The sequence below is a fragment of the Sorex araneus genome, chromosome 9 (assembly GCF_027595985.1).
Source record: "Sorex araneus isolate mSorAra2 chromosome 9, mSorAra2.pri, whole genome shotgun sequence".
NCBI classification, from domain to species: Eukaryota; Metazoa; Chordata; class Mammalia; order Eulipotyphla; family Soricidae; genus Sorex; species Sorex araneus.
The window spans coordinates 10,568,398-10,583,944 of NC_073310.1; the positions used below are offsets into that span (position 1 = coordinate 10,568,398).

The following is a 15,547-nucleotide window of genomic DNA, read 5'->3' on the forward strand; positions in this document are numbered from 1 at the left end:
ACAGAGACACACACACACACACACACACACACACACACACTCACACACCCCGAGTGGCACCAAGAACGTGGACGGAGGGCGCACAGGGAGCCGGAGGGGGAGAGGCTCAGGCTGCATCGCGATGTTGTGGGAATTCTGTCCAGGAAACCCCAGCCAGAACCCAAACGGGGCGAACTCCCGGCCAAACCAGCCTCTGAACGGTAATGAGAAAAGCCACCAGCAGCCACCCCGCAGCCTGGCGCGGAGGGACCGCGCAGGGAAGGGCACGACACGCCGTGTTTGTGCTTCTGGGCCCCGAGAGCTATAAACTTGTAACTGATTAAACAGCACATGGGGAGTTCGGCACTGGCAGCGCCGCGGGGCGGGGGGGGGGGAGTTCCCCCCAGTTATGTGGGTTGTTTGTTGTTTTGTTTTGTTTTGTTTTAAGACCAGAACCCCGGAGTCAGGGTGGAGCCTCGCCCCCAGCCCGCCCCCCCACCCCCCTGCAAGCCCTTCCCCGGCGCAGAGAGCAGGATCGCTCACAGCTAAGGCGCTCTCTGGGGAAAAATAAAAACAAGAGGCCCGGCCCGTGCGTCCACCCCAAGGCAGGGAAACAGCTGACGGCCAGCGCGGGGAGCAGCCATCCGGACAGCTGACGGGGCTGAGTGCAGAGGACGGTTCCGCTCCCGCCCCCGGCTCCAGGCGTGGACACTCCCCGGGGAGCTGGGCCGAGGTGCTCCCCCGGCGGGCCAGGCCTGACAACTGGTGAGCGAGACGCAACAGGCAGAAGTTACGGGTGGCAGTGACACCCCCCCAACACACACACACACACACACGGACACACTCCCCTGGGGAGAAGGGACTTTGTTTTGTTTGGGGTTTTGGTTACTGGGTTTGGGGGCCACAGCTGGGGAAGTTACTCCTGGCTCTGCACTCAGGAACCACCCCTGGTGGTGCTCCGGGGACCATGTGGGATGCCGGGGATCAAGCCCGGGTCAGCCGTGTGCAAGGCGGGCGCCTCACCTGCCGTCCCGTCTCTCTAGCCCCGGAAAGGCGTCTGGCGCACAGGCGCTGGGGTGGTGTTAGAACGGGGCTCTGAGCCACAGGCATGTGTGCAGCTGTGCAGCCTTGGGGAAATGGACGGACCTCTCTGAGGTCTCATTTTTCTCCAGTTGCAGCAGGGAGAGTGGAAGCCCCAAGGGGTCTGCTGGGAGGCCCCAACAGGTGGCTACTGAGACTAAACGGTGTCCCCAGGGCCAGGAGACAATCTCGGAGGCCCGGGCCTTCCACGGAAGCCGGGCTGAGAGAGGAATCCTGCCCGTCTGCAAACTCCACAAGGCTTTCCCAGCCCGAGCGCCACAGAGCCAGGGCAGCGGTTTCAGAAACAGGGGTTCGGCTCCCTGTCCCCCCAAGAAAGCCCTGCAACTTGCCAATCCTGGCGCAAAACATATTACCGCCCCCCCAGGCCCCGCCCCCGCATCCCTCCTGCCAGCTCAGTTATTTCTCCACGGAGAGAAATACCTGCCTGGAAACCACGCCAACCGCAAAGGTCGGAAGGAATGGGTGCCCACCCTGACCCCCGGGCAGAACTCAGCTCCGCAGCCAGCAGACGTGGCCACAGGGACAGGATGGAAGCGCACCCCGTCCCCAGCTCCGGGGTCCTGCTGGGGCGCCCCACCCTGTGCCCTCGGAAGTTCGGGGGCTTGTGGACGAACACATGTAACTGAGGGTCCCAAGCCCTTTGGGGAGCCACAGGTCCCATCTGGCGGATCTGGCCTTGGGAGTCCAAGGCAGAACAAGTATCGGGGGACACACAAGTCCCCAGGTCCAGTGAGGTCAGGCCAGGCCCCCTGGAGCAGAAACTTGCCCGGGGACCCCAGCCCCCTGACTCAGAGGCCCCCCCGCCACAGGCTCCTAGGAGGGAAGGTCAGTTCTGCTCTCGGAGGCAGTTCAGGGCATTCCTATTATGGGCACCCCCAGGCCAGGGATGAGTGTTGGCTTCGGGGACAGTCCCCTGCCCTGGCACCAGATGGGCCCACACTGAACGGAGTAGCTGGGGAGCTCCAGTAACAGGCAAACAGTGCCCGTCTGTTCCTGGCATCCTGCTCTCTACCTGCCTCGGGCCCCAGCAGGCCTGGCTGGGGGGGGGTGCGGGGCGGGGGGCACGGGGAACTCGGCCAGCCTGGACAAGTTCAGAGATGGCCATACCTTGGGGCCCACTTCCCACCTCATTCCCCTGGCACTGCCCCAGCGTCTGGGAGCCCGGGGAAGAGGCAGCTTTACCCTTCTAGGGTTAGGCTGGTCTGCGGGGAGGAAAGGGGAGGGGCTGCACCCCTCAGTGAAAAGGAACAGGCAGGCCCGGGGTGCCGGGGTGCTGGGGTGCCGGGGACCCCGAGGGGGCCGGCAAGCTGGGGGAGAAGGATGAGAAGCTTAGGGAGGGGTGGTCCCCGGAGGCTGATCTCTGAACTTGGGAATCTGACTTGTTGAAAGGAAAAGGGGGAGGGGGGTGGCGGGGCTCCTGCCAGACGCAGGGCTGGGGGAGGGGGTGCGGCCAGTACGGGAAGTGGGGGTGGGCGCAGGTCCTGGGAAGGAGGGAAGTAACCTGTAGGCTGAGGCAGCGGGCCCCCAGCCCACCTTCCCCCACCCCAACCCCGTCGCTGCGGTGGGCAATGGAAGCGAGGGTCCCGCCCGGCGCTGGGGAGTGGTCATGCCCAGGTCCCCTGTCTCGGGAGGCCCCGGCGGGCGGGTTCTGAAGGTGCAAGCGTGGTCCCAAGGGTCGGTCCGGGACGAGGGGTGGGGTCCGCGCGGCCGGGAGCCCGGAGCTGGGGTGGTCCCCGTGGCGGGGTGCGGGGCACGGCTGTGGGGACCCCGGCGGCGGGGAGTGGGATCCGCGGCCCCGAACGCGCGCGCGCGCGCGCGCCCACCCGGCCCGGCGCCGCGCGCCCCTCGCCGCCCGGGCCGCCGCCTCGCGCTCACTCACCGAGGTCGTCCATGGCGGGGCCGGCTCGGCGTCGCGCTGGCTGCCCGTCCCGGGGCCGCTCCTCTCCGCCCAGCAACTTTTCCGCCGCGAGCCTCGGCCCGGAACGGAACGTGCCACCGCCGCCGCCACTGCCGCCGCCGCGCGCGCCCGCGCCCGCCCCGCGCCCCGCCCCCGCGAGCGCGCGCGCCCCGCCCGCGGCGCCCGGCCCGGCCCGCTGGCCACGCCCCCCGAGCACGCCGGCCACGCCCCCGCCGCCCCGCGGGCGCGCGCCCCGCCCGCGGCGCCCCGGCCCGGCCTGCTGGCCACGCCCCCCGCGCACGCCGGCCACGCCCCCGCCGCCGGCCCGCGAGCGCGCGCCCAGCCGGGCGGTGGGCCACGCCGGGCGGGGCAGCGGCGCCCCCTCGCGGCCCCGCGCGCAGGTTTGGAGCGCTCAGGCCTTGAGGCCGGAGGTTGGGCTCGCAGCCCGCGTCGCAGCTTTGGCTGCGGGACGACAGCTCGGTCCTCCTGTCTTGACATCTCACAGCCTGCCGTGTCTGTCCACGAAGTCGGTCACCCGCGCATCACACGTCTGTTTCCAGTGGAGGGTCAGATTTGTGGGCTCAGAGGCCCGAGAGACAGAACAGCGGGTGGGGCTCTTTGCCTTGCATGCTGCCCACCCCAGTTCCATCCCCTGATATGAGGCCCCCGGAGCCCCTCCAGGAGTGATCCCTGAGCACAGAGCCAGAAATAAGCCTTGAGCACGCTCGGGTGTGGCCCAACCTCCCCTCTCCAAAAATAGAGGCTTTGTTTTTGTTTGGGGGGGCAGAGAGCAGTGCTCAGGGTTTACTCCTGTCTCTGTGCTCAGGGGATCACTCCTGGGGGCCGATCTGGCATCCTACCTAGGTCAGCCACATACAAGCCAAGCAGCCTGCCCTCTGCACAATTTGTCCAGGGCCCCCTTGTCAACCTATTTGTCTTTTTTCCACTAAAGGAGACTGATCAGTTGCATTAATCACAAAGCCAGATTCAATACTTTTGAGGTGTTATTTATATACAATTTTTTTTTTTTTTACTTTTTGGGTCACACCCGGCGATGCTCAGGGGTTACTCCTGGCTCTGCTCTCAGGAATTACTCTTGGCAGTGCTCAGGGGACCATATGGGATGCTGGGATTTGAACCCGGGTCGGCCACGTGCAAGGCAAACGCCCTACCCGCTGTGCTATTGCTCCAGCCCCACAAGGTTATATATTTCTTAATCTACCACGTGGACACCCTCCCTTTAGAGAACAAAGGAAACCCCACCTTAAAGGGGAAAAAGAAACACAGGAGGCTACACTGGTCCACAATTTCCTTTTTTTTTTTTTTTTTTGCTTTTTGGGTCACACCCAGCGATGCTCAGGGGTTACTCCTGGCTTTGCACTCAGGAATTACTCCTGGCAGTGCTTGGGGGACCATATGGGATGCCGGGGATCGAACCCGGGTCAGCCGCGTGCAAGGCAAACGCCCTACCCGCTGTGCTATTGCTCCGGCCCCTCACAATTTCCTTTAATACCCTCACTGCCACCCAGACCCCAGAGCAGGCTCTGCTGCCACACTCAGGGGTCAGGTCACGACACCCGGCAGTCACTGAGTCAGAGCTACTGCACCGCTATTATCTAAATGAATTCCCACAGAGGTGGTTATTACCGTCAGCCATACCCACCCTGCAGTGGGCAGTCCTCGTCACTGATCTACTCCATGTAATAAAAACGTCTGTTTTGTTCCGACAGCTTCCAGCTCCCCTTTCCCCAAGAATTCAGCCCCTTGGCCTTTGGTGTCGGGTCAGGAAACTGAGGCTGATTTTCGGAGGGTGCCAGGACTATAAAAGAAAAAGGGGAAAGAAGCCATATAGGAGGAAGAGGCTCAGCACTAAGAAAATCCCTCAGTGCAAAGGGGGAGCTACTGACCAAGCCTCCAGGGCCAGAAATGTGGAGGCACAATGGGAGCTGGAGCCATAGTACAGTGGGTAGGGCATTTGCCTTGCACAAAACTGACCCAGGTTCAACCCTTGGCATCCCATATGGTCCCCTGAGCACCTCCAGGAGTAATTCCTGAGTGCAGAGCCAGGAGTAAATCCTGAGCATCACCAGGTGTGACCCAAGAAGCAAAAAAAAAAAAAAAAGAAAAAAGAAAAGTTGAGTCCCTCAAACTTTTACCTTCCACCACTAGCTGGGAATTCCCTGGAAGAGTGGGACTTTGTGAGGCTGGAGAGATGGGTTGTTCTTTTTTTTTTTTTTTCTTTTTGGGTCACACCTGGCGATGCTCAGGATTTACTCCTGGCTCTGCACTCAGGAATTACTCCTGGCGGTGCTCGGGGGACCATATGGGATGCTGGGAATCGAACCCGGGTCGGCCGAGTGCAAGGCAAACGCCCTCCCCGCTGTGCTATTGCTCCAGCCCCAAGATGGGTTGTTCTTGCATGTGCCCGACCAGGGTTCAATCCCTGGTATCTTACAGGTGCCCCAAGCCCACCAGGAGTGATCCCTGAGTGCATCTAAGTGTGGTCCACAAACAAACAAACTGTAAACAAAGGAGTGTGACTTTTCCCTGAAGATCCAGCATTTGAATCTCCCACGAGCTGAATTGCAGGCTTTTTTCAATTTGGGGTGGGGGGGGACATTAAGTCACTGTTGTGATGAGGGGCTGCCCCTGGCTCTATGCTCCAAAGAGGCTACTCCCAGGTGTGCTCAGGGTACCATGCCGGGATCAAATCAGGGCCAATAGCATCCAAGACAAACACCTTAACCCCGGTGCCCCTGTACTCTCTTCAACCCCAGAAATCTCTTGTTTGAAATCAGATTCGAGAAGTTCAACCCTGAGTCTGCCAAGTCCTCCTTTATTAAGATAAAAATTCAGGCACTGGGGCTGGAGAGATAGCACAGCGGGTAGGGCGTTTGCCTTGCACGCGGCTGACCCGGGTTTGACTCCCAGCATCCCATATGGTCCCCTGAGCACAGCCAGGGGTAATTCCTGAGTGCAAAGCCAGGAGTAACCCCTGTGCATCGCCAGGAGTGACCCAAAAAGCAAAAGGCAAAAAAAAAAATTCAGGCACTGAGATTCTTCCCCACCCCAAGCAGTCCCTTCTGAGCGGTGGTTTTGCTTTTTTTTTCTTTCTGGGTCACACCCGGCGATGCCCAGAGGTGACTCCTGGCTCTGCACTCAGGAATTACTCCTGGCTGTGCTCGGGAGATCCTATGGGATGCTGGAAACCGAACCAGGGTCAGCTGCGTGCAAGGCAAACGCCCTCCCAGCTGTGCTATTGCTCCAGCCCAGATAGGTGTTTAGAGGTGGGGTTATGGGACACATGTCTCTCTCCTTCAGACAAAAAAAGAATGTGAGGCAGGAACCATGTCCTTTCCTACTTGCCACATGTCCATACTGAGGATGTGAGGACCGGGGCAGGGTCTCAGTATGTCTTTGCTGGATGACTGACGGGCATATTGTCCAACCCTGGCACCACATAGGGTTCCCAAAGCACCACCCATATATCAAGGCTAATTTTACCTATGTGGGGTCACCCCTGATGGTGCTCAGAGGCTACTCCCTGTGCAGTGTTCAGGGGACCTTTAGGTGTCAGGGATCAAACTCAGGGTGTTCCCACCACTGAGTCATCTTCTGGGCTGCCAATGCTATTTCTTTTTCTTTTGGGGTCACACAGGTATGACCTGTGCTGGCTGGCTCCTGGCTCTGCACTCAGGAATTACTCCTGGCGGTGCGTGGGGAACCATATGGGATGCTGGGAATTGAACCCAGGTCAGCCATGTGCAAGGCAAACACCCTAGCCGCTGTACTATTGCTCCAGTCCCCCAATGCTCATTTTTTAAATCAACTCTATTTTTTTTTTTTGGTTTTTGGGTTACACCTGGCGATGCTCAGGGGTTACTCCTGGATTTGCACTGAGGAATTACTCCTGGCGGTGCTCAGGGGACCATATGGGATGCTGGAAATCGAACCCAGGTCTGCCGAGTGCAAGGCAAACGCCCTCCCCGCTGTGCTATGGCTCCAGCCCCTGAAATCAACTCTATTAAGGCGTAAGTTATACCCTGTAATGTGCATCACTTCGATGGCACCATGGATGCAGGTAATGCACTCAGCAGCAAAGCACCTGCTTTTCATAGATGAGGCCCTGACTTCAATCCCTGTCCCTGAAGAAGGGAAAAAGAGGATAAATAGATCAATAAAAGCAGAGCCTGGGAGATGGTGCACATGGCAGAGGGTGCAAGCAGGCCTGGCAAGGCCCAGAGTTTGACCCCCAGCACCCCTAGGCTGCCCCCCCACCCCGACAGCAGGTGTGGCTGTGGAGGCCCCGGAGTGCCCCATGGCCAGGGACAAGGCCTCGGAGTGATCCTGCAGGACCCTGGAAGAGTACCGTGGGGGGGTGGCCCCTATCAAAAGTGAAACAGGCCAGAGAGAGAGTACAGCGTACAGCAGGTAGGGCATGCCTGTTGCCAACCCTGGTATAATCCCTGGCATTCCAGATGGTGCCCCAAGCACTGCCAGGAGTGATCCCTGAGATAGAGCCAGGAGTCACGCCCTCAAGCAGCACCAGTGTGGCCCAACTGCCCCCCTGCCCCCAACACACACACACACACACACACACACACACACACGCACACACATGCATGCACACATGCGTGCACGCGCTAAAATAGTTTAAAAATAAAACACAGTTACATCATAAACCATGACCCTGCAGATGGTGGCAGAGGGCAACCAGGCCCTTCAGAGGCCTGGGAAAGCTAATCCACGGGCTGGAGAGATAGTACAGTGGGTAGTGCGTTTGCCTTGCTTGCATGTGGCAGACCCGAGTTCAATCCCCAGCATCCCCTATGGTTCTCCCAGCACCACCAGGAGGATCCCCTGAGCATCGCTGGATGTGACCCAAAAAGCAAAAAAAAAAAAAAAAAAAAAAAGGAAAGCTAATCCTGACCCCCGCTGTTTGGAGAAAGGCTAATGGAAACTTAGTGTGTTTGTTTGGTTGGTTTTTTTGAACCACGCCTGGAGATGCTCAGGGCTTACTCCCGGCTCTGTACTCGGGGATCACTCCTGGAGGCTCAGGGAACCCTCATATAGAAAACCGGTGACCCAGCCCGGGCTGTGTGCAACGCAAACATCTACCCACCGTGGGGCTGGAGTGATAGCACAGCGGGGAGGGCGTTTGCCTTCCGAGTGGCCAACCTGGGTTCGATTCCCAGCATCCCATAGGGTCCCCTGAGCATCGCCAGGGGTGATTCCTGAGTGCATGAGCCAGGAGTAACCCCTGTGCATCGCCGGGTGTGACCCAGAAAGCAAAAAGAAAAAAAAATAGAGGAAATATTGACATGAGCAACACACACTAACACATTATCCCTGGTAAATGACATGCAAAAACATCTACCCACTGTTCTATCACCCCAGCCCCGCTGAACGGGCTCTGCTTTTTTTTCTTTTTTCTTTTTGGGTCACAATTACTCCTGGCGGTACTTGGCATACCACATGGGATATCAAACACGGGTCAGCCACATGCGAGGCAAACGCCCTCCCCGCTATGCTATTGCTCCACTCCCCCACCCCTGCACCCCCTGCCCTACTTTAGCCTTTCTGCTTTCCTCAAGGAGCCAGGGACTGGCAGGCACTTCCTGGGCAAAACCCCTGAGGCACAGGAATCAGAGACAGAGGAGCCAGACGAGGTTCAGAGCCCAACTGCCACTGGTGCCACCTAAGGCTTGGTCCCTCACCTCACCTTTTCCTCCTCAGGAGGTCCTGCAGGCCTGGTCTGTAGCTGGGCGCCCAGGCAGAGCGGCTTTCCTACTGCCAAGCTTCCGCTGCCTGGACGGTTGATCTGGATAAGAAAACGCTTCCTTCATCAGGTGGCTGGGAACATCCAACAGCGACAGGAAGCTGGGGAAAGGGCTGAGACAGCCAGGGAAAGGACACGGGGCTTGTGCCCAGGCATCACATGGTCCAGAACTAAAGCAAAAACAGGGGCTGGAGTGATAGCACAGTGGGTAGGGCGTTCGCCTTGCACACGGCCGACCCAGGTTCGATCCCCGGCATCCCATATGGTCCCCCAGCACCGCCAGGAGTAATTCCTGAGTGCAAAGCCAAGAGTAACCCCTGAGCATCGCTGGGTGTGACCCAAAAAGCAAAAAAAAATAAAATAAAGCAAAAACAAACAAAAAATAAAAAATAAACTAAAAAACCCAAACGAGCAACGAAATAACGACCAGGCCAGAGTGCTAATACAGGAGGGAGACACAGGCCTGGCGTGTGGTCAGTGGCATGTGAGTCTCCAGCACCACGTGGTCCCCCAAGCATCTCCAGGGGTCACTCCTGGGCATGGACTCAAACATCAGGAAGATCCTTGAGCCCGCAGGGGGTGCCCAACCCTCCCCAACCCCCCAAAAAATTATAATGGGAAAACCTAAAGGGCACTTTAGGGCTAGGAGAGAAAGGCACACATTTGGGGATTTTTTTTTTTTTTTTTGCTTTTTTTGGGTCACACCCGGCGATGCTCAGGGGTTACTCCTGGCTTTGCACTCAGGAATTGCTCCTGGCAGTGTTTGGGGGACCCTATGGGATGCCGGGGATCGAACCCGGGTCGGCCACGTGCAAGGCAAACGCCCTACCCGCTGTGCTATCGCTCCGGCCCCCATTTGGGGATTTTTGTTGGTTTGTTTTGTTTTTGTATTAACACTGGCTGTGCTCAGGGATCATACCTGGCCAGGCCTCGGAGACCATATAGGATGCCAGGGATCAAACCCACACTGGCCTCATGCAAGGCAAGAGCCCTACCCACTGTGCTAGCCTAATATTTCCTTTTTTTGGAGGGGGGAGGGGAATAACTCAAAGATCTGGATTCAACTGTTTTTTTTTCCTTTTGGGTCACACCCGGTGTTGCACAGAGATTACTCCTGGCTCTGCACTCAGGAATTACCCCTGGCGGTGCTCAGGGGACCCTATGGGATGCTGGGAATCGAACCCGGGTCAGCCATGTGCAAGGCAAACGCCCTCCCCGCTGTGCTATCACTCGGCCCTCAAAGATCTGGAGTACACGCCAAGCACCAGGAGCCCCAAGCTGCAGGGACCCCATTCACCACTGGGACCAAACCCCAAGCACAGAGCTAGGAGTAACCCCAGTGCCTCATTGGGTGTGGCCCCCTGAACAAGAAAAAAAAAAAACACCAAAAAAATAATTTTTTGCTCAGAACTCACTCTCAGAAATTCTGATTTAATTGGTTTGGAATGCAGCCTGGGCATCAGATTTTAGAAAACCTCTCCAGGCGCTTCTCATTCTCAGCCAGTGACCTCGGAGAGAGCCCCATGCTTGGGACACGCCTTTCATTCTTGTTTCATGCACACACATATATTTTTAAATTTCATTTTTATTTATTTATTTTTGCTTTTATTTATTTATTTATTTTTGCTTTTTGGGTCACACCCGGCGATACTTAGGGGTTACTCCTGGCTCTGCACTCAGCAATTACTCCTGGCAGTGCTTGGGGGACACCACGGGATACCGGGAATCGAACCCGGGTCAGTTGCATGCAAGGCAAACCACACCTTCCCCACTGTGCTATTGCTCCGGCCCCCCTCATGGACACATATATTTTACTGGTTTGGGGGCCAGACCTAGAGGTGCTCAGGGGGGCTGGGGATGACACCAGGGGGTCGAATCTGGGGTTCCTGCTTGCAAAGCTGCACTTTGAGCTATCTGCATGGCCCCAGATTTGAAGCCAAGGAAACTGAGGCACGCAGAGATATCCAGCGGCCTCAGGCATGCAGCTACTGAATAGGAAGTGAGGCTTTGAACCCAGAAGGTCAGCAGAAAGACCATGCAGGCAGAAACAAACAACTGACCTCAGAGCGTTTCCCCAGAAGGGAGAGCAGAACCCCCCGCCCCCTCCTGGGCCTGGGGTTTCTGTGAGGCTGAGAAGCCAGTGGCTCTTGCAGACAGCCCCGAAGTCGCTGGAACAGTAAGAAGATTGTTCTTCTAGCCCCTGGAGCCACGGGGTGAAAGGTGGGATGAGGTTGGCTCCATGCCACAGGGCAGGCGGGAGAAGCTGAGGTCTCCAAGGATATTTCTGGCCGTGGTGGAGGGGGAGAGGATGAGGATGACCTCACCCCAGCCAGCCCCTGCTCCGCTCCCCGCCCGGAAAGGAACTGAAGAACAAACCAAAGCCGGAGTTGGGCCCAGGATCCCTTCCTCTCTCCTCCCTCCCCAGCCTAGTCCTCTGGCCACTGCAGGCACCTCCGAGCAGGCACATCCTGGCACGTGACCCCTGTGGATGGAGACACAACGCCAAGGGTTAAGGCGCTCGCCTTGCATGGAGCCAACCCTGGGTAGGTAGATCCCGGGCACCTCTAGAAATGAGCCCTGGGGCTGGAGCAATAGCACAGGGTTTGCCTTGCACTCGGTCGACCCGGGTTCGATTCCCAACATCCCATATGGTCCCCTGAGCACCGCCAGGGGTAATTCCTAAGTGCAGAGCCAGGAGTAACCCCTGAGCATCACCAGGTATGACCCAAAAAGAAAAAAAACAAGTGCGGGGGCTGGAGCGATAGCACAGCGGGTAGGGCATTTGCCTTGCACGCAGCCGACCCAGGTTCGATTCCCAACATCCCATATGGTCCCCTGAGCAATCACCAGGGGTGATTCCTGAGTGCAAAGCCAGGAGTAACCCCATGCATCGCTGGGTGTGACCCAAAAAAGCAAAAAAAAAAAAAAAAGAAGAAGAAGAAGAAGAAGTGAGCCCTGAGTGTGGAAGCAGGAGTGAGCCCTGAGCACTGTGCGGGCTGTGGTCCCCCGAGACGAACCCACACCATAAGACCCAACATTCTCTCCAGCTCCATTATCTGCGTGGTGGGGACTGTTGGGCACCAACTTGGAGCCACCCTTGGTATGCCTGGCCTTTGTGCAGGAACCTCACCTCGAGAAATTCCTCCCAGAAACACCCTGTGACTTGGGGGCTGGAGAGAGCAAGCTTGGTGGGTGGGTCCAACCCTCCGGCCATCATCCCACACACCAATGAGTGTGGCCGAGACAACAACAACAAAAAAAAGCAAAAACCAGTATTTATTGGGGAGGCAAAGGTGCATCTAAGGATGCTCATAGGAGCAGCACTGCTTCTAATTGGGTAAAACTTTTTCATTACAAAAATGAATGAGGTGGGGCTGGAGTGATAGCACAGAGGGTAGGGCATTTGCCTTGCATGCGGCCGACCTGGGTTCTATTCCCAGCATCCCATATGGTCCCCTGAGCACCGCCAGCGGTAATTCCTGAGTGCATGAGCCAGGAGTAACCCCTGTGCATCGCCGGGTGTGACCCAAAAAGCAAAATAAATAAATAAATAAATATATATATATATATATATATATATATATATATATATATGAATGAGGGGCATTTGCCTTGCATGCAGCCGACCTGGGTTTGATTCTCAGCATCCCACCATAGGGTCCCCTGAGCACCGCCAGGGGTAATTCCTGAGTTACCAGGAGTAACCCCTGAGCATCGCTGAGTGTGACCCCCCCAAAAAAAAATGAGGCTAGAGCAATAGTACAGCAGGTAGGGTATCGACCTTGCACATGGTCAATCTGGGTTCAAACCCCGGCATTCCCTAGGGTCCTCTGAGCACTGCCAGGAGTAATTCCTGAGTGCAGAGCCAGGAGTAACCCCTGAGCACCACCTGTGTAACCCAAAAAGCCAAAAACATAATAATAATACTGAAATAAATGAGTTGGGTAAAAATTGTCAAAACTTAAAAACATTAAAATCCATGGCACCAGAGAGATCATACAGTGAGTAAGGCGTTTGTTTGCCTTGCACATGGCCGGCTTGGGTTCCATTTCATATTGTTCCCCTGAGCCCACCAGCCGTGATTCCTGAGTGCAGAGCCAGGAGTAAACCCTGAGTGCCGCAGGGTGTGGCCCAAAAACAACAACAAAAAAATGTAAACCCTTTCATTTGCTTAAGGCCTGTTTAACACCCAGATAACCGCCTCCACAAACCAGCTAAGGTTGGAAGAAATGGTTGGCATGCATTTTCAGATCATACTAAGGGTGTGTGTGTGTGTGTGTGTGTGTGTGTGTGTGTGTGTGTGTGTGTGTGTGTGTGTGTGTGAAGTGGGGGTTGGGGCCACTCCCAGAAGTGTCTGAGGGCTCCTCTGTGCCCAGGTGTCACTTCCTGTGAGCTGGGGGGATATGCTATTTTTTTTGGGGGGGTGGGGGGATGTACTTGCATTCACTCCTGAGCTTTTTCTCTGGATAGTTAAAGCTCCTTGAAATTTCAGCCTCTGGACAACTCACCAGGACTCAGGATTTCTGGAAAGACCCCTGAAAGCGACAGCCACCAATCTCTCTCTCTCTCTTTTTTTTTTTTTATCACTTTTGCTCACTTCTGACACACTGGTTAGTCAGGAACTGACTCTTCTTGATTTCCTGTGACCAGGCCCTGAGTCCAGGAAACCCGCCAGGTTCCAGAAACGAGCCATTCATTTCTCTCCCTCGGGCTAGATATCTAGATGACTGATCAGGAAGTGTCAGAGGCGTGGGCATGGGAAGAAAAGGGCTTTTAGTATCCAACGGTTCCTACATCAAGAATTGTTCATTCCACAGATTATTGCTTACAAAAGGGAAAAAATGCTCTAATAGTTTTTTTCTTTTCTTTTTTCTCTTTGTTTTTTTGGGGCTGTATTTTCTCTCCTTTTTAAGCCAGGAGCACCACTGGATATGGCCCCCAAATCGAAATAAAATGAAATACAGCGAAGCTCAACTGAAATAAAAAGACAGCACATAGGGATGAGGCCTAAGGGCAGGGGTGAAGCTCTGGGTTCCTGCATTCAACACCCCTCCTTCCCCCTCCCTCCTGTGTGTGTGTGTGTGGGGGGGGGTGAAGTGGGGGATACCAGGGGGATTGATTTCTAGCACCACTTGATTCCCTGAGTACCACCAGAGGCTACTCCCAAGCGCTGAAACAGAGTAGCACCCTAGGACCACAGGGAGTGACGCCAACATGGAAGAAACAAGACAAAAAGAAAGCTAAGAGAGGGACTGGAGTGATAGTACAGCAGGTTGGGCATTCGCCTGGCAAGCGCCAGACCCGGGTTCAATCCCTGGCGTCCCTGTGGTTCCCCGAGCACTGCCAGAAGTAACCCCTGAGCACCACAGGGTGTGGCCCCGCAACAAACAAAACTACGTGAGAAAGGAAAGAAAGCTAATGGGATCTGGAGTCTCCACCCAGGGCTTTCGTGGGTCAGGGTTCAAAGTGTGAGTCTCTCCATGCTGCACTTATGCTCCAGCTCGTTCGTGCTCCCTCTCTCTCGCTCTCTGTCTCTATCTCTGTCTCTGTCTCTCTCTCTCTCTGGCCTCTTGGCATTCTCTTTCTTTTTTGTTTTGGATTTGGAACCGCACCATGTGTCATGCAGACGATGGGCTTTATAGGTATACAAGTTTTGGAACTTTTCCAATGGTGTGATTTAAATATGTGCAGTTTGGGGCTGGAGCGATAGCACAGCGGGGAGGGCATTTGCCTTGCATGCGGCCGACCCGGGTTCGATTCCCAGCATCCCCTATGGTCCCCCAAGCACCGCCAGGAGTAATTCCTGAGTGCAGAGCCAGGAGTAGCCCCTGAGCCATCACTGGGTGTGACCCAAAAAGCCAAAAATCAACCAATCAATAAATAAATATGTGCAGTTTGTTTGTGTACAGTTATTTCTAACACATGGAAAGAGAACAGGGGAGGATGACATGAACTAAAGCCCAGTAAGCACTCTGGTAGATTCTGGTGCACAGTTAAGTGCTCAACGGTTGTTGCTTTTGGAACTGGGTTGGTCTCTTGGATGGCTCCATCACGTCTCCATTTATTTCCTTCACTGCACTGAAGCAATCTGTAATTATCCAGTTTATCTGCTGGTTTACTTATTTGTGGTCTGTCTGAAGACAGGGTTTAATTTACCGCGGGGTGGTTTCCCTTAGTGCCTCTGTGAACCATTAGAAACCGTTCCACCTTCCTTTAGTAACCACATCCTTTTGCCCCAGTCTGGAGAATTTTATGACAGATGACCTAAAATCCAGCTAGACCTACATGGTGGGGGGGCCCAGCTGTTTATTTCCAGTGGTGGTGGGAAGCTGGGGGTGGGTGGGACAATCCCTGTAATACCAGTCCTTCAGGGTGCTGGGGTAAGGTCACAAAGGCCACATTCAAGGATACGTGCAAGGGGTTTTGGGGCACTCCGTGCCAGACTGAATTCAGAGTGTTTCACATATACCAGCATGTGCTCTAACACCTTAGCCCGGATCCTCTGGTTGCTGTTGTTTTTTAATCTTTTCGTTTTGGGGGTACACTCAGCGATGCTCAGGGGTTACTCCTGGTGGTGCTCAGGGAATCATAGAAGATGTTAAGGGTCAAATCCGGGTCAATCGGGAACAAGGTAAATGCCCTCATACAAGAAAAATGTCCTACCCACTATTCTATCCCTCTGACTCATTTTGTTTTGTTTTTTTGGGCTGTACTTGGTGATGCTCAGGGGTTACTCCAGGCTTTGTACTCACCACTCCTGGCAGCGCCATGGGATGTCAAAGATAAAGCCC

The 15,547-nt window shown here is 55.7% G+C and overlaps 1 protein-coding gene across 2 annotated transcripts in view; it reads right to left on the reverse strand.

Annotated features, from left to right (window-relative positions):
- The window catches only part of PXN (paxillin), a 45,206-nt gene extending 42,085 nt beyond the window's left edge, over nt 1-3,121 (reverse strand). For both annotated transcript variants that reach the window (XM_055147286.1, XM_055147285.1), the window contains exon 1: nt 2,960-3,121. In XM_055147286.1, the coding sequence (XP_055003261.1) occupies nt 2,960-2,972 (13 nt within the window). In that variant the 5' untranslated portion in view covers nt 2,973-3,121. The remainder of the gene's footprint in view (nt 1-2,959) is intronic.
- Between the last annotated feature and the right edge of the window lie 12,426 nt (nt 3,122-15,547).